This window comes from Lichenostomus cassidix, chromosome 1Aa (genome assembly GCF_008360975.1).
Source record: "Lichenostomus cassidix isolate B80296 chromosome 1Aa, HeHo_3.0, whole genome shotgun sequence".
NCBI classification, from domain to species: domain Eukaryota; kingdom Metazoa; phylum Chordata; class Aves; order Passeriformes; family Meliphagidae; genus Lichenostomus; species Lichenostomus cassidix.
In genome coordinates, this window is record NC_139480.1 from 12,517,304 (window position 1) to 12,536,660 (window position 19,357).

Sequence of the window (19,357 nt, forward strand, 5' to 3'; positions counted from 1 at the left end):
GAACAGCCACAAACTTCAAAGTAGACTTCCCTGCATTCTTTTTCTCTTCTTTGTCTCCTGCTCTACTGCCATAACTAAATGTGCATGGCTGCTTTCTCAGCCCCATTATCACAGATACAAACTCAGGAAAGGGCCAAGGAGCACGGCACGAAGCTAAACAAAACAAACATTTTGAAACCTTTTTGGACTCATCTCAGCAACTGTACTTGATGCACCAGAGATTCATAAACCTTCCAGAAAAAACAAGTATAAATAATTCCAGGCTGCTTTCATTTAAGGTAATTTTTCTGGCAAACAAGGCAGATTAAGAGATATATTTAAATACAATGGCAATTTTTTCCAAGACTCAACCTTTGGACTGTTCCAGACCAATAAACAGCTTGTCCAGGAACAAGGCTAGCATGGAGAAGAAAGCAGCAATGCTGCACTTCCAAAAAATAGTTCATCTAACAATTTTCAGCCACCATTCTACTTCCTACAGAAAATATTTTAAAAATTTTAAACTTGACCCAGTTGACTTTGCTTTCTTATACACTTAAGATTAAACACACACATTAAAACCCATAAGAACTACAGTCTAGTGAATATTTTCCTCCCTTTTATTTTGTATTTTTTACCTTTACAGTCCCCTGCTCTTCTTTTACACAGCTTATGCATAAGAATAGGATCATGAAACCACCTTAGTTCAGCTGTCTAACTACAGAAATCATTTAAGGTCTCTCATGCTCTCTTTGCTCAGAGTTTTTTACTTCAAGTTTCTTGCTTTGTGACACACCTGTACCCTTATGCTTTAATCCACAAATACCAGCAAATGAAGATCAAGGAATTAAATGTGTTTAAAAGTTATGACTCAGGGTCCACAGTATAGAGAGAAGCATCCTAGATGACAGCTAGTGATGATTTCCTCTCATGTAAGCATAAAAACCAGCAGCTTTGGTTTCATTTACGATTAAGAGATTCTCTTGTACTGCATGATAATTATAAAACACAACACCAAATAAACTCTCACACAGAGAAAATGTAGTTTAATACAAGAACATCTGTTTTTTCTCCATTTTTCTGGTCAGACAATATTGCATAAGACACTGAACTATTTGATGATTCACACCTTTATTAGAGTTAGAATCTTATTTATTAAAATTTCATTTGTTAGAATTTCTTTTTAAGCATGTTAGTATCAAATGCTGTTTAGCAACATGGCGTTTTTTCCTACCACATGTACCTACGAAAATGCATTTTACATGAAGTCTCCCTTCTTGGCGTTGTCAGGTGCAACATATTTCATGATTATCTGGGAGGGAGTTTTAATAAGAACGCTTTGAATCAAACTGCTATGTCAAAAATTTTGAAAATTCACTGATCATAAACCAATTATAGGAAACAGTCTGATGATTGCATTTCTCTAAAAAAAGAACTATTTGTCATGATAAATAATATGAAAAAATCCTCCCAAACTACAAACTGGGCAAAGGACCATGACCAGCTGACATTACCAGGAAAATATTTTAGTTTTCCTTCCTAAATTATAAGTGAAGGCTAACAAATATATGGAGATTCGACTTTCCAGCCTGTCTAAAGTATAAAACCAACAAAGCTCTACTTGTCCAAGGAAAGAAGGGAGAGAACACTGGCAGTTCTGACATTTCTCTTTGCCAAGAAATCCAGACACAGGACAGGTGTTTTGTTTAGGAACGTGCTAATTCAGTGCAATATACCAGGTAGAACATTCTCGTCTCCCCACCTGGACAGTTCTGCCAGGTGGCACACAGAGGTTTGACTACCAGGGGTCAGGCCACTCCTCACCCATTCTTACATAAGAAATACTGATGTAAAGAAGACTGCTTTTACCTGAAAATGATCTCAGGAAAGATTTCTCCCAGTATACATGATAGTGGAAAAATAGTCCTTTGTAGAACACCATCTCAAAAAACCACAATTACTCTGAACTGTAAGTGCATACTAATAGGTAGCCTTTTCTACATAGTTTTCACTCATGTGTTCTCAGATGACAATGACCAAGTCAAACTGAAAAGCACATTTCATGTTACAAGCCCCTACATAGTTACTGTGTTTGATACCTTTCAACTGCCCAGGCTCTCCACCATCATGCTGCAAACGCTCCCACTGTGAGCTGAAAGACAGAGAATGCAAATACATATCTATTAAGTATTTGTTAGTCTTTCAGAGAAAACTACCTGCTTGGTATACGTATATTTTAATTTAAGACACTGGCTAGGATACAGTTAGTGAGAGAATAATTAAAAATGCAAGGTCTTACTATCTTGCATGTAAGTTTTAATAATCTGCAGGCTACATATTTGAAAAAACAAAGAGCAAAAAACAATGTTAGATTAAGGTATAAAAGACCTAATTGTAAAATATCTATGTCTTCCCATCCAACCACCATCAGTAGGCAAATATCCACAGTGTTCCAAGTTTCAAGAATAATGCAGAATTCAATAAAAAGTAAATACACTGATAGCTTTGATTCTTTTTAATCTGCTAAATAACCCTTTATGTTTGTGAGAACAATACTATAATTACTTCATAATGTAACTTTGAAGTCAATGGAAGCCATTAAGATGGATTATTCTGTTAGTGAAAAATGCCCCCAAGTAGTTTGGTGTTTTCCTAAACAATAGCAAAAAAATTCACTTTAAAACTTCCCTTAAGGAATGACATTGCTAGAAATTTCATATTTTGGATCATTCTGTATACCACAAGGGGAGTAAAAAAAGGTTTGTTAAAACAACTTGTTGTTTTGGCTTGTTTTTTAAAATTCTTTATGAACAAGGTTTATCAGCCATAAGCCATCAAACTTACGAAAACAGTGTAATGAGAGTTCTTGTAATACTTAAATTACAAATGACAAACCAACTCATCAGTGAGTTAAGGTTTTATCCAATTTCTATTTTACAGGCAGAAAAAAAGGTTCATTTTCCTTTCAGTTCAGGCAGCACAACAGCTGATAGCAAAGTTCTATTGCTATAAATTACATGGTCAAGAAAAATCCAGAGTAATCATAGTTCTGTGGCCAGAAAAACTGATACAGTGATTTTAGTTCCTCAAACATTTACTGGTACACAGAAGTAAATTCTGGAACTAGGATAGACAGAAAGCTGAAATTTCTAATAAAAATCAAGTCAAGCTCAAATTTATAATCAAAGAAAACTGTAGAGGGAAATTACTTATTTGGAAACAATTCACAAGCTATTTTGTATCATAATCTTTTATTACAACCTAATTAGAGTAGGCAATTACACAATGTAAAAAGTAAGGAAGATCCCAAGTAGACTGTGTAATGAAGATCAATATTGAATATAATAAATATTTGAGCCAAGCCGAAAAATGCTGCACTGTACAGTGAAGTCTAGCTTGTACAAAGTAAAATAAATTCTCTTTTTGAAGGAATGATCACATCTCTAAAACATCAGCAAAGACTTCTACCACACACTCAGGTTGTGACCAGAATACTCTAGAGCCTCAATGACATGCAAAGCAAAGAAATCAGTATGTTTTCATCAAGATAAAGAAATCAAGCAATGATTTTAATTGCTTGAATGATCTCTCTTTACGTGGTGTAACATCAGAATCACTGATTTTAAAGGCAGAGAGAACATTAAACCTAAGCCATTACCAATGTGCATGAACACCACCATCCTTTTTTCTAGCAGTCTGACAGCTTACAAAATAAACAAGAAATCTAAAACAATACCAAGAGAAACAGCCATTAGCAGGACACCAGATTTTAATGCTGTCAAAAATGGCGATTCAACGTAAGAAAAAAATTGCCCTTGGAAAAGAAAGTAAGGGGTCAGAAAGCACAGTCAGCAAACAGATAGCTCTACCAAACAAAGCCAAGAAACACAGATACTCAAAACCTATGATGTCTCAAGAATTTTGAGGCTTGAGTGTATCCATGGTACAGTGAGGATCTGCCAAGCTAACAAACACAGCAAAGTGTGTTTTAAACTGTTTCTGTATATTCTGGTGATGGATTCCCATGCTTGGTAGTTTCATACATTACAGAAAATGTATCTAGCATCAGTGAAAGGGAGAACAAAACCCGCTGCCACTGCTTTACTGATTGAATCTATTATATGCTACAAACACCATTTTGTTTAAATTTCCTCCTGAGATATGCTATTTCTAACAGTGTATGGCAAGAAAGAATTGCGCATTAAAGAAAAGAGATTACATCTAGCAAAAAAGAAACACTAGCCATGAAACATAATTGAGAAATACAGTGAGAGGAAGCTTGTTAAATACAGGTACCTCAATAAAGCAAACAAGCCCATGCCCTCCAAATTACCTGGATATTTCCCGGAGATAAACAGTCTGCATTGCCTTCTTCAAATGAGGTTCAATATTTTTCCAGAGTTTACGGGTGTCACGTTCATTTGCTGCACCAAGGCAGAATCAACTCTGTTAAACATTTAACTCATACAACACTAAAACTCATCCCTGACTTGAACAATCACAGGCATAACAGAGTCAAACACCCTGACTCTGACATGCTGTTTCAGGATGATGCACCATCACCACCCATCCAGCAAGCACACGCCTTCCACACAAGGGTGTTTCTCTACGACTATTCTGAGATAATCTGCATCAGTTTAACAGAACCTCTTCTCTTGGTTTCTCCTCTTGGCTTGACAGAGCCAAGAAACTTATGTGATAAGTTTCAGAGACATAACAGAGAAATAACTTATCACATTACTTTGTGGAAGTCCTGATGGTTGAGTGAGGAGAAAGATTTATAGGAGGGAGGAAAATTTGTAGGGTATTTCCATCTTTGTTTCCTAAAAAACCACCACCAAATACCACCTACTGCTTCTGCTGCAAGTGCTAATGACTGGGTGGGACTGGAATAAGCAATGCTGCTGTGACACTGGGAAACCATTGTGTCACCACACCACCAGGATCAAAGTCTTCACCAAACCCACTGAACAACACCTGCTCTCTCATACACCTGCTCAAATTAAAAGACAGCCTTACCTTCCCCTCTGACCACTGGTTCACAATATTTAGAAAAATTGAGTGCTGCCTACAGGAAGCAAAAAATAGAACATATTAACATGGTATCTATCTGATCCAGCTACAGAGTATAACTAGCAGTTAAACTAGAGTATAACTATAATTAATTCCTTTGCAAAACCACCAAATTCTTTTACAGTCAATAATTACGCCACTTGCTTACAAACATTATACTGTAAAACATGGCAACATTTCTGTACCATAAAATACAAACACAAGTAATCCATTACAGGTTACGTGGCTTTGAGCTCACGTTTACTGCACTCAGGGGCTGCATTTTTTTTTAAGTTAACAGAACAATTTAACATTATAAACACAGTAAAAATGTTTTCATAAACTTTTTTTACTCCCTTCATTTTCAGTCAAAACTTTTCATTCCAGGAGAAGTTCAGCGTACTTACACACAAGCAGAAGTTATTTATTTTAAAAAATCAATCAACCAACCACAAAAAAACCTGCTAACACACTTCATATTCAAATGAACTCTTTTTGCCTAAGGTAAGATACAGAGATTTTTGACAGTACTATAATCTGCACTCCTTTCTAAAATGTTTAAATCAATATCACACAGAATTTTGTAAAATAACAATCCTCAGATTTCATTCTCTTTTTGTCCTACTGCACTTCAATAAATCTCTGTGCTAATACACAAAATTCAATGCCATAACTTCCATATACAAATCTAATAAAATTCCAGGATGTATTATTAATAATCACACATAATAGCATACACATTTGGAGTCTATATTAGGCACTAAGGAGTTCAGAAGCCTACATTCAGTTGTAAGTGTCTGTCACTATCTTCTATGGAAGGGAGCTGTCAACCACATAAACAATTTAGGGTCTAATCACAGAAGTATTTTCTTGTATTGGTATTTCGTACACAAGCAAACAGTACACCTAAAGCTAATGAAATTCTCACAAGCAGAGCCACTCAAGTACATGTCTGCAAGAACTACGACCCTGGTTTCTATTTCTGTCTCCTGCAATCTCATTTAAATATAAAACCTGCATGGTTAACAGATAAGCTCAACTGAAATTTAGCACTTTCCTCAGGGAAATGGAGGCAGAACATTCAGATCATCTCTAGCACCGATTTGTGTGCTGATCACGTCAAACTTGCAAAATTTCCTTGTAAACAGTATAGTTATTTAAATAATAACTGGATAAGCTAATGCTTGTTACTGTTGTTAAGCTTTTTTTTTTACGCAAAGGTCACCATTAAGTAACTTAATTTTCTTGCATTAAGTTTGTTTACTATAACATTCTTCAACTGATATATGGTTAAAACTCCTTTTTCCAAATACTTTCAATGTATTACCAGAAAACTACACAACACTGGAAGTCCTTTACAGCCACCAAAACAGCTGCAACCTTTGTTATGGATTTTTAGGGCAACTGCATTTTGAGCTACTGCATTCTTAAGAGAGAAAATTTACACTAGATATAAGGAAGACTTTTTTATTCTGAAGGTGGTGAGACACTGAAACAAGCTGCCAGAAAAACTGCGGATGCCCCATCCCTGGAAGTGTTGAAGACCAGGTTGGATAGAGCTTTGAGCAACCTTGCCTAGTGGAAAGTGTCCCTGCCTGTGGCAGGGGAGTTGAAAAAAGATGATCCTTAAGGTCCCTTCCAACCCAAACCATTCTATATTCTCAGATTTTTCTCTTTATCTCAATATTCAACAATAAATCCAGACTTTCAGAGCCCATCTGGTGAAAGACACCCCAAAACAAAACAGCAAATCTAAAGAAACTCAGCTCACCAAATGCCGAAGTTCTTTAAGGTCCCTACAGACCATGTAGAAGACACCAAGCAAAATATTGATATATGCAGCATAGAAATCTGCAGAATATTCTGGGGGATGATTCTGAGACAAGATCTTCTGTAGATGTCCTGTTTTAACAAAAATATATTTTGCTTGTTTAAAGTCAGCTTAATAAATGGACCACATTTGCGCAAAAGCAAACAGCAATCATCACCAAATAACATCCCCCCCCAAAAATTAAAGAATCAGAAAATGTAATGGAATCAAACATTACTTTGAGATGTCTGGCAAGTGGAAAAAGACAAGACCTTTAGAGGTTGTGTGAATATAGACTTTAACATTCCAGTACCTATTACACATTCTGGGTTCTGTAAAAGGCACACTGATATACATGAAAAAACTTTTGAATGTCCTTTGGCAAAGTGTTACACAATCCCTGAAAAGCAGTTAAAAATTAGTTTACCTATGCTGTAATCAGGAAAGTACATGGTGAATGGCTCAAAGCATCCAACGTTTGGACGGAACAGCTCCCACACTATTTCACTGAGCAGCACAACTGTCACATTTCTGTCAGTCTACAAAAGGAAGAGGAAAAAACTGAATGACAGAGCGACAGGCGGAGAAATAACAAAATAACAGTGCATTTTACAGCATCAATGAGAAAAATTAATATTGTGACTTTTCTGTTTCACAAAAATCATTGAATTTACAGTTTATTACTATGCTAGTAATTTGTATTAAAGCTTCAGCTGGCCTAATCAAGCAGCTCATACATTTGCAAATCTTCATAATTATACGATATTTCTCTCCAATCCTTGCCACTTCACTGACATGTAAGCTTTGTGGGGTGATACACAATACCAAGTAGATTCCACACCAAAGGGAACATTTTACTTCAGTAATTAAACACAGATTTTCAGAGCAAACAGGAAAAGTTGAAAAGCAGAAAGAAATCTCAGCACTTCTAGAACCAAGCTATCCTATACTTTACTTTTAAAGACAAACACACACATCTTAAACCAAAAATGTAGTATTACCTGTTTACTCTTCCAACTCTTTTACTCGTTACCAACAATGAGGCTGTTCGTAGTAACATTCTTTTTAACCAAGTTTTTATTGACAAAATACCCACCTCAGGTTGGATGTTTTGGTAAGTAGGTAACAAAACTCTTCATATTAAAAACAGTATTCCATATTTTGGTCACCTTTCAAAACATTAAGTACTTAATAAGAAGCTAAAACTATCTGTGAAGATGATGTGTCATTCTCCCTGTTTGCAAGGTTTTTGCAACCATGCTAAAAATTCTGCATAACAAAAGATGCTTTTAAATATGGTTCTTCAAGACATTTGAAAACTATTGAGGCACCTCCATAAAGCAAAAAGAAGGAAACTGATTGAGTTGACAGTGCTGCTAATATGAGCTGTGAATGACTTGAAAGAAGTTTAAATGCTACTCCCTTCCCTGAAATTTAGTGATAATCTTCTTTTTTACATACTTTTCCCACTTCTTGGTGAAGTGCAACCCACCCATATTCTTTACTGTTTCTTCTTTCTTTGTTTTTATGGAACATAAGTATTTTTTTCCGTTTCAACAAGAAAGCATCTTTCTGTAGATTTCTTCCAGTTGTTTTCCTCTCCCAGATCTCCTAAAGTTCGAGCTGACAGAAGTACTAAGATATGTTCAGTTCACTTCCTGACTGATCATCCAATGTTAAGAACTTCAGTACTTCCCACCAGAATCCTCAGAGAAATCAAGCAACCAACGACCTATTCTTCAGCAGTGACCCTCCAGTCCCATGAAATCCTTCACTACTAGAGGAGTTTCTGATCTCCTTTCACTCCAAGACAGGAAGAGATGCAGTAGATTTGCACCTACAATATTGCTCTGCAACATGGGCTGTGAAACTGTTTTAGAAAGTCTCAGTATAGAATCAAGAATTTAAGCAACTGGCATATCAGCATTCAAGACAACTGACAAACTTATTTGGAGGTTACTTTTCAAGTGTTCCTCTGGCACATTAAAGTCTTATGGGGTTTTGATACCTGAACAGCAATTATAGACCTAAGTTTGCTTCCTTTCTTGGCAGAACAGGTTGTTTCTGCTTCAGGAGCAGCATAGTCCAAAACATGGGCAGAACAGACAAAAAGAAACAGAAAATGCATCAGCTGTCAGGATTAAGAACACAGCTGTGAATCAGTCTTCATTCAGTAGAGAAATCAATGTGACCAGAAGATTAAGAGCACCACACAAAAGCTTTGAGATAACAAGTATAATTTCAGCTATTTACGTGTTCAGACATTTCAAAGTACTAGCCACTTCTGGCTCTGTCTTCAGTTTCTTTTCAGGGAATGTGCACAGTGGTTTACTCCAATCAGAAATTTACTGCAGCACAATTCCAGAAGTGTGAGAAAACTCTCTACCAAGTCAAAGCACATTCACAGCTGCTGAGCTGTGCAGCTCTATCCAAATTAAACAGCTGGTAGTCTCTTGAAAATCTCATTCTTAAAAACACAAATAATCTAGAAAAGACAGCTATATATCTGACACAAGCCTCCAAAGAATTTACAACACATCAGATATTGTAAATAAGATACCATTCACCTCAATTAAAAAAAAAAAACCCAAACTAGAGAGTGTAATAAAAGTTTCCCGATTAAATTCTAGTTTGGTTTCTAGTTTTGACCACTGTTTTGGAGTGGGGGGGTGAGTTAATTTTGCAACTTTTCTCATCTAATGAATCACTTATCTTAATCTGTGAGCCTAGATGTACAGATACCACATGTTCAGTTACTTTCAATATGCAGGACACATATGTTAATTTCTTTCCAGACACTTACCAACTCTTGAAGCCTAAGAAATGCTGGCAGGATGTTTGCTTCCATTTCCCTCAGCTGTTCTGCTCTATCCAGTACCTTTTAACAAAACAATGATATTATACAGACAATGCGCACTTCCACTCTCACATAGACTTAAGATTTATTCTTAGCTGCTGGAAACTGAATTGGAGAGATAATTGCTTCAAGTGTGCTTCCAGGAAGCCCAAGCAGCTCTGCATCTTAAAAACATACAATCCCTAGACATGCAATATTCTCATGCCTTATGGCAGTAAGAATTTTTATTCAAGTCTAGTCAGGAATATCACAACAAAGTCATGACATCCTTAACAACCACTGAAACCTCCCTTTTTCCCCAAAATTCTTCTTATTTTTCAAAATCTCATGTAGTACTGTAGCATTGTAACTACACACTTATTCTAGAAGAGCTATCTTTTCCCATTATGAAATTATTTTTCAGAAACAAATAAAAGCTCCTGATTTTAAAAAATTAGCGATCATCTGGAATTTACTGAACTGAACTTTGAGAGACACTTTTCTAGCCATAGTTTGCAGCCTAGAAATTTACAGGATTTATTGTATGCAAACTTCACATAGCAGTAACAGATAAGTAGTATATGTACAGCTTAAACAAGAAACATCTTAAGCAAACAGCATTTTGGAGTCTGAAGAATAAAAACAGATGCATGAAGGCACACATGGTTATCCTTTAGTAAAAAAGTGTGTATTCCCAGTACATTTAAAATCTTGACAAGAATGAAAAAAGAGACTAGAAACACATTTCTTTTGTGGCTTATTTACTACTTGCAATATAAATCTAAATCCTGAAGTTTGTTACTTCTTTTGAGTTATTGCTGTTGAAATAAAAACTATAGCTCCTTAGAAAATTTTATTTTCTATCCTATTACATATCTTGTCTCCACCAAAATCATATGACATCTATCATTTCTGTTTCCTTACTGTGGGCAAAGAAATTTATGTGGACAACCAAACATTTTCTGAAAAATTATTTCAAAATCTTTCCATACAAACCTGAAAGAACTATCTCTACATCAATGTCTCGCACCTCTTGGGAATTTATTTAAAACTACAATATATGATTTTATATTGGTATCTGCATTTGGTTCATGTACTAAACTATTTCAAGAATGAAGGCTGCTTTACACTTCAGACCAAACAGAGGCTACATATTTTTACTAATAAAATACTGCTTATTGGACCCAGTGACATGCAGCTACCAAACACAAAGCTTTAAGGTCTTGACCTAAACAGATAGCACTTTTTAGTTAAATGGGAAACAAACTACAGCTTCTACTTACAGCAGAAAAAACACACTGTGATCCTGGCTTGTGGAAAATATCAAGTGGTTCACAGAAACAGCCTTCTCCCAAGTCTATAAATCTATTCCTTATTCTTTAGTGTACATTTTTACTTGTCACTCTTCAATTTTTTTTCAAAACCTCTACTTTCTAAAACTGGCTGCTTACATTAAAAGAAGTAAATTGATACTATTGTAAAGTGCTAAATATTGTAAATATATGAATGACTGCAAGTTATACCTGCTCCAATTTTTTAATGTAGTTAAAATTAATAAATTCATTTTTCATAAGTAATCACCAACATTCAGAACCTATGCTTGGGTTAAGAGAAACACTTAGAATCTTTTGCTTAAAAGTAAACATTTATCTTAATTCACTGTGAGTTAATTGAGCTGAAATATTACATTATTTATTACTGAAATGGAATAGAACAAGCTGGCATTGCTGTCAGTTTATGTTACCAGCATGCTGGTCTTCCATAGGTCTCAAATTAAACTGCTCTCCAATAAATCCAGATGACATACGTTAATAAACATGAATTGATTTCTCCCATTCCTGTCTGTTCCCATGCAGAATGTAAGGGAAATACTAATTTAATACTTAATTCTTCTGATGCAACAACTATTTTCAGGATACAATTGAACCTTTGTAGTTATTAAATGCTTTATTTTCTACAGCCATTGTTCAAGAACTTTCTAATTTTCTGAGTGATGCCGATTTTCACAAAATACATTAAGAATTCTTTACTGATGTAGAATAGCTTTTAATCCAAATACTCATCTGAAAGTAAAATTTTACCATAAGTATTTTGCGAAATTCACTGAAGGTTATTAGAGAGATAAATTTTGTGCTTATGGAATTGCTGAAGAACATCAATACCACTTTTATGACAGTAAGCTAAACTACTTGTCTATTTCTAACTTTTTATCTGTTTTAAGTGTTGGTACATTATTTTCTTCATTCCATTTTTAAGAAGTATGTCAAATTTATTGACCTTGTGACCTATAGGAAACTATGAGATAGTACTGTTTCTACTAAACCTGATACGAAGTTATTTAACTCAGGGGCTAAATATTTTTAAATGGAAATAAAACTTATTTAACTATAACCTATGAAACAGAATGTTCAGTATAATTGTGAACTTCTTGTTTGACTGCAAAAACCCCCAAAGCAGTACAGGCACATTGAGAGCTTAATGACCCTGAGTAATCATTCTGCATGTTTCTCACAGCAATCAATCTTAACCACTTTCTTGTTTTCTTATATAATCCATTTCAACTCTTTTTAAAAAATCCTTAATTCCTACTGCTGGCCTGAAATTTCAGTCTATATGTTTTGCAGGTCCACTACATATATATATATATACACACACATATACACTACATACATATATACACATTTACACAACACTAACACTAGAGCCTTCATATTGTCCCTTAGTCCTCTGTCATCAGATCTCTTGGATGACTGAAATTTGTTTCCATGTTCATCTCTCAGCATGATAAATGCTGTTATAGATGTCTGCAAATTTTGATTCCTTTATGTAGTTATGATTATCACAGTAAAAAATACCGAAAGACCTAAAACAAATTTAGTGTTCTAGTACTACATTGATTCAATCATTCCTGCAACCTAAATTCTGATTACTTTTTCCTGCAATCTGCTGTTTATTCCACTTGAGCATATAAACAATTTTTTCATTGCAGTCTTTTTTTTCCATCTTAATTTTAAAACTACAGGTCCTGTCTCTGAGGGCCACAAGTGTAGCTGAAGATGTAAGACTCAAAGGCACTTTTTCAGAGGAAGTTACACATTTTAGTTCCTTATTATTATCCTTAAGCTCTGTTCTAGCCAACCAAGCCTTGTTACCTGCATATTCCATATTCCCTTCTGACCTATTCCCCACCTCTGATTTTTCATTTGTGAAGGTGTTTTCACAAGGAAACAAGTAAGCATGACTTACTAATAATAAAACAAATACAGGCTCTCTACATTTAAAGACTTTGTAACACTATTGCATCCCCAGATTAAATGTGTGGTATAATTTATGTTCCTTATTAGTTATGCTATACAGCTTTTGTGTAGGAAAAATTCTAAAACCAGGAAAAATAGAGAACCTCACCCAAAGTCTGTAAACCAACAGAAAGAATATGTCAACAAGTTCTGAACGAGGTCTACGCAGAAATTTTGTGCAAACTGCTCCATAAGGCAAACATTTCACATACAAATTATCCACAGTGATTGTTTACACCCTCTTAGCAGGAATGGCACTGGACATTAAAATGACATTACTTACAATGTATAGTGTTTGATCTTGAAGCTCTCCACTCGCCACAGCTTGTTTAAACAGCCGAACAAAGTCATTGAAAGTATCACAGTGCACAGGAGAGGCCTGTTCTGTGTCAGAACAGCTTTGCAACTGGGTGAGAATTTCTTCTAAAAGAAGTCGTGATGTAAAGTGTTCCACACAGTTCACAAACACATGAGGAAGCTGAAGAGAACAAGAAAAAATATACAACCGTATTTGGCTTTTTCAGTGTAAATACTCCAGAAATAGTTTTCTCTTCCATATGAGAGAATGAAAGTAACCACACCCTGCCAACAGAATATAGAACAAAAACAAAAAAACTTGTCAAAGAAAAAAGGATCAATTATATACTAGTCAAAATATTATGTACCACAAAATGAAGAGAGAGCTGATGAATCTTCAAATGGAAGTGTACCTTCTAATTACGTTTAAAAAATGAAACACAATGTATCTCTTAACTATGTTAAAAAATTGAGAGCAATACATGAGAAGAAAACCAAATAGCATTTCGTTCAAAGAAATTTAGACAATTGTAAGACATTACATTATCATAAAATGGTTCATTAAAAATTACAGTGTCTAGATAACACAGACATCTCAAACATAGATTACAAAGAAAGTAATCTAGGACCACACTCCCCAGAATTACTCTAAATGTTTTTGGCATTCAGTGCATAAAAATGATAAAGTGTAAGCTTCTAGACCAGACTCATGTGATCAGCATGATTGTGCAGAACATTTTTAGAAAACCAGATCTTTTCAGAGCAAGGAGTGAGTGAAAAAAACAGAGTATGAGATTCATTGTAAGTATCAATTTAGTAATATTTCAATTTAGTAATATTGAAAATGAAAGACAGTCATTTGTCTTTAAATAGAAGATATTATAACCTACACAATAGTACCAGTAGTCAAAGGAACCTTACTCAAAAAAAAGATAATTTTCTAGCAACCCTATTTTTAAGACATAGCTTATCTGCACAACTCCACAATCTCTCATAAGGCAGATGCTCTTTTTCACACTTATCATTAAAACCTCTGGAAAACATTAGTCACTGGGATGCAGGAATCTGTTTGTCCATAACAAAAAAAAAATCCAAGTACATTCCAGTTTTTCTACTTGAAATACAATATGGCATATGATTCATCAGATATGAGGAAGTGTGGGTACATGCTGGCAATCCACTCACATAGCATGTAATGGTTATATAATTTTGAACACCATTAAAAGGAAAGGGCTACCTCACCAAAAGCAGCTATTCAAAGTGCTGCACCTCCACAGCAGAAGGAAAGCTGGGTGCCTCAGATGGGATTCACACCACATTACACAGGACACACCAGTATGTGGCACAAGGAAATTCTGTAGAAAGAGTTGCTGCTTAAAACCATCTGCTTTCCAGGGCCTGGCCACATCTTTGGATATGCTGCAAGAGGTCAGCACAGTGCTGTGAGCAAGGCATGAAAGGCTGCTTCATGGAAGAGGATCATAAACTCCTGTCTTCTACTCTTCTCCCTTTGCAGAATTTTTAATGAAGGGGCTTTCTGCATAAAACCCAGTCCTGCAGACAAGTGATAAGCTCACTCTGGACAAGCCAAAAGTATCAGGGCTACAGAAACACACAAGTGGAAATCTATGGTTTAGGCATGAAGTGGGCACCTGTCATTGGATTCAAATCCTTGAAGTTCATGACTGACAAAAACAGAGATATTAACAGGTCTAGATGGAAATTTAGATGGATGACTGTAATGACACTCTTCAACTTAGGAGGACTTTAAAACATGTTTTGAGAAAAATTAAAACAAGGAGTCAGTGGAGCTACTTCAGGCTAAGTCATGGAGACAAGTTGAACAATATTTGGCTCCTTTTTATCTTTTTTAAACTTTCTTAAAAACGTTTTCATGATTTACATTATATTTCAGTCTGTACAACATCATTTTATCCTAAGTGCACTACGGAGAAAAGTGATGCAATCATGACACAGTAAGTGGAGGAAAAGAATCAGGAAGGCAGAAATGGTTGAGGAAACAAACCACTTTAAGGCAGTAGAGGCTATTTTGAGGAAGCATCGCTGTAAATTCAATATCCATTGTGACCATTCTTACCTGTAAGGTAGTTAGAAGAGTTTGCATCACGTAAGTCTTTCCACTAGATGTATGTCCATAGATAAAGATGGATGGAAAACTAAACTGCTGACGCTAAGGGGGGAAAAAGAAAAAAGTTGTTGCTGTTTCAATTCTTCTTCATTCAACAGACAAATGATTTATCAATGAACTTTCCCTAGGAAAGAAAAGTTATCTTTTAAATTGAAGCACTAAATATAAAATACACCAATTATCATGGAATCAACAAGATCAATATTTATGTTTCATTTTCGCTGAAATGCTGTGAAGTTGCAAGAATCAAGTATCACATAACTGCCAGAGAAACTGCTATAACAAACAACAAAACCACATACACAGAGAAAAGCAGCAGGCTCTTAATTCAAATTAGTTAACTAACTGAAACAAAATCTTGGCAAGCACAAATTGCAAGCCACACATTGCCCTAGCCTCTGCAAACACTTCAAATTGCCTTTCTTTTCATTAGCACCAAACAGAAAATAATTAAATGGCGTGGAGGAGGAGATGGTAAAATTTGCTTTTCTGTCACAAGGCAATATTTGATGTATCTATTTATTTAATGGTCCTGATTCTGATTGTTTCACTTAATTTTTTTTAAGATGCAAGGAAAATAACGGAATTCTTCCCCTTTTTTCCATTCTGAACAAGTATTTATTTTTGTGTTTTCATTTCTGAGAATTTTGTATATTGATTTTAAAAAAGAATACAAAAATAAAATTGACACTTTTATGAAAAACAATAACATTCAATTTATCCAAGATTTAACACTCTTGTGCAAGACATGCAGTTAAGAGTATCTGTACATTTATCAAGAATTTAAGTATCTATTTTTAAGAGAGTTGTTGCCACTGTGCTTGTAACATACACATAAATCTTGAATGCTGTATTTTGATGACAATATTATTATCCCTAATTAAAGACAGAACCCCAAACAGATACTAATTTCCATTATTTTAACTGAATGTAAGCAGATGTAGCAACTGCTTATGAGTTTGCAGATAAAAATCCCCATTACTTTTAACCACAGCTTTGTGAAGCAGGACCTGAATCAATTAACAAGCCAGCGATTTGACTATTATGACCAAGAGTCATAAGACAAAACTACTAAGAATCAGACCAATTTAATGTACTCAGAATTCAGGCACTCAGGTATTAGATTAACAGGTCAAAATCAAACAGAATTTCTACACTGACACTGAAAAAAAATTACCCCAGAACTTTAGGTCTGGGAAAAAGGGACTTACTCCCTGGTACCAAATGGCAAAGACAGAGCAGAGTCGTGGCAAAATCAGGCTTCAGAGAGAGCAAGGCACAAATAGCTCTAAGTTTGTTTAGGTCCTTCCAGTTGCCAGACAGCTTTCAACCTTCCAACATACTAGAACCCACAGCCAAACACTAATGTTAAAGATTGGTAATAAAATAATAAAACCTCAACGAAGAGGCAACCAAAACATGTTCAAAATGACATTACAAAAATACCCTTACATTTCTATTCTCCCCTCTGAGAGAGTAGAATGTCTTTGTTCTATTCAAACATAGAATACAAAAAGCACTACCTCTCCAAATATTGACAGCAACGTGGACACCTGGGATTCCCGACATGGCACCAAGCTTTCCAAGTGAAGCAGGTCAGCTGCTGGATACGCTGGATGTTCAAGATTAGGCATTTTGATATTCCTGTAGTTAGTCACCTAAACATGCACATATGTCCCTTTTGAGGCGAAGAGACAAGAAATAAAGTGATCTGGAAAATAAAAAGTTTTCATTATCATTTGCTTGCATATGCATAAAAGGAAAATGAACGGGAATTTTCATAAAATCTAAGCAGACATTTTAGATCAAGAGAATGGTGTAACTATGATTGACTTAAAAGACTTTGGCAAGACTGAACTATGTAAGGCATGATACCGACATTTTCACACTAGAGAGAATCCAAAAAAGCAAATCAAAATCAAAAGCCATACAGGATACGAGCAAATCAATACAACAATGAATTATCTGAGTTTAGTTAACTGAGTAATTACATATTTAGTTCTGGTTTTATATACACTTAAAAGTAGCAAGGGAATAAAAATGAGTAAGGTAGATTAGTTACAGATCATCACCTCCCTGAACAGTCAATAAACTAGGATTTATAAGCAACAGAAAAGACGTAGGACATAAGGAAATAAAAGCTTTCTTTTCTTTCAAAATAATAATTCTTACAAAATAATAGCTCTTCGCTGCTAACAGGAACACTTACTCCAGCTTAAAAGCAGCAGAGCCATATGAAGAAAATCCAGTTGATGGTAAAGACTGGAAATACTCCTTAAAAATAGTAGGAGTCCAAGCCAGTTACATAAAACTTTAATATTAATTCCAGTCTACCTTTTACACAAGGACTAGACAAAGAAAAACAAAGGTCTTGATTGCTCTAACACTGGGAGGCTGGATTTTAGTGACTGGATATAGAAAAACGCCTCAGTCAAGGATACTACTTTGTCTGCACTTCTAAAACTGCTGGAAAGATGATATTTTCACCTGTTGTGACACAAACAACACGCAGAGAGAGAACTGAAATAACCTCAACAGCTGGATTCTGACTTTGTGCAACATACATAACATGGCAGTCAAAAAGAAAGTTTGAAAATTTCATTAAGGCAATAAAGATATCTCATCAACTGACAGGATTATCTGTATGTTATCAAGACAAAGATAATAAAGCACTCCCAGCTATTTTAAATGTAAGTACTTACAAACAAATATGTTATGCTGGGCGTAAGTACAACAGTACAGGAAAAAAAGATCAAGTTAGCAGAAGGAAATCAGAAAGAGCAAGGTAAAGGGAAAATGAACTGTTCTGAAGAAAAAAATGCAATGGTGGATTGCACTAACAGGACAGGTACTGGGGTACTAGGAGGTTTGTAAATACAAATGTATTCATGGAAATACTTAAAATAGATTTCCTTTAAGGACCAATCTCTGTTAAGTACTTCCATAAACAGATTTCAGAAAATATTTTTTCTTTTATTTCTACACTTTGCCATCAGTGTTTTCTGAAGAAAAAGTTGGGTTTGTAAAATACCTACACTTGGCAACCTTTCCACACTGTAGCACAAAAGACAACATAATAGATGACTGAACTTAAGCTATTATCACCGTCCCGAGCGCTCTCAGGCCCCAGAAGCCCCTCGCCGGCACAGACATGCCTTGGCTGGGGGGGAATGATGACCCCCGGCCTCCGCAGAGCGCTGCTTAAGGGCTCCTTCCGCCAAGCCTCTGTGAGCCTGAGGGTGCTGCCGGCCCAGGGGGCGGCTCAGCCCGCGGCGGGTTTCGCTCCCGCACCGATTCCCAGCGGAAAAGCGGAGCAGAGGCCACTCTGCCGCTCCTGCTGCTCAGCGCCCTCCGTCCTCCCTTCCCGCCCGCCCGCCCGCCGCGGCCCCTCTCACCCGCTGCCCTCACGCTCCCGCCGCTGCCGCGCGCGCCGCCGCCGCCCCGCCTCCCCGGTCCGCGCGCATGCGCCCTGGGCACGGCGGGTCCGCCTGGGGTGGGGCGTGAGGGGATCTGCCGCTCCTCCAGCCGGGATATCCCACCGGATGTCCTGTGCTGTCCCACAGGGAGAGCCGTGAGGGGATCTGCCGCTCCTCCAGCCGGGGTATCCCACAGGATGTCCTGTGCTGTCCCACAGGGAGAGCCGTGAGGGGATCTGCCGCTTATCCACCTGGGATATCCCGCTGGATTATCCTGTGCTATCCCACAGGGAGAGCCGTGAGGGGATCAGCCGCTCATCCACCTGGGATATCCCGCTGGATTATCCTGTGCTATCCCACAGGGAGAGCCGTGAGGGGATCTGCCTCTTATCCAGCTGGGATAACCCCAGGATATCCTGCGGGATCCCACAGGGAGAGCCGTGAGGGGATCCGCCGCTCATCCAGCCGGGATATCCCACAGGATATCCTGTGCTATCCCACAGGGAGAGCCGTGAGGGGATC

At 36.6% G+C, this 19,357-nt stretch overlaps 1 protein-coding gene across 2 annotated transcripts in view; it reads right to left on the bottom strand.

Moving 5' to 3' along the window:
- Positions 1-18,929, bottom strand: part of ORC5 (origin recognition complex subunit 5) — a 64,158-nt gene extending 45,229 nt beyond the window's left edge. The window contains exons 1-10 of one of the 2 annotated variants that reach the window (XM_085040368.1): positions 18,815-18,929; positions 16,943-17,130; positions 15,369-15,461; positions 13,257-13,451; positions 9,645-9,719; positions 7,269-7,380; positions 6,803-6,933; positions 4,999-5,047; positions 4,313-4,403; positions 2,079-2,131 (exon numbers count right to left, since the gene is read on the bottom strand). In XM_085040368.1, coding sequence (XP_084896494.1) covers positions 2,079-2,131; positions 4,313-4,403; positions 4,999-5,047; positions 6,803-6,933; positions 7,269-7,380; positions 9,645-9,719; positions 13,257-13,451; positions 15,369-15,461; positions 16,943-17,053 — 910 coding nt within the window. In that variant the 5' untranslated portion in view covers positions 17,054-17,130; positions 18,815-18,929. Of the gene's footprint in view, positions 1-2,078; positions 2,132-4,312; positions 4,404-4,998; positions 5,048-6,802; positions 6,934-7,268; positions 7,381-9,644; positions 9,720-13,256; positions 13,452-15,368; positions 15,462-16,942; positions 17,131-17,628; positions 18,775-18,814 lie in introns of those variants that run through there. The other variant, XM_085040374.1, reaches the window with a different exon arrangement.
- Positions 18,930-19,357: the final 428 nt, after the last annotated feature.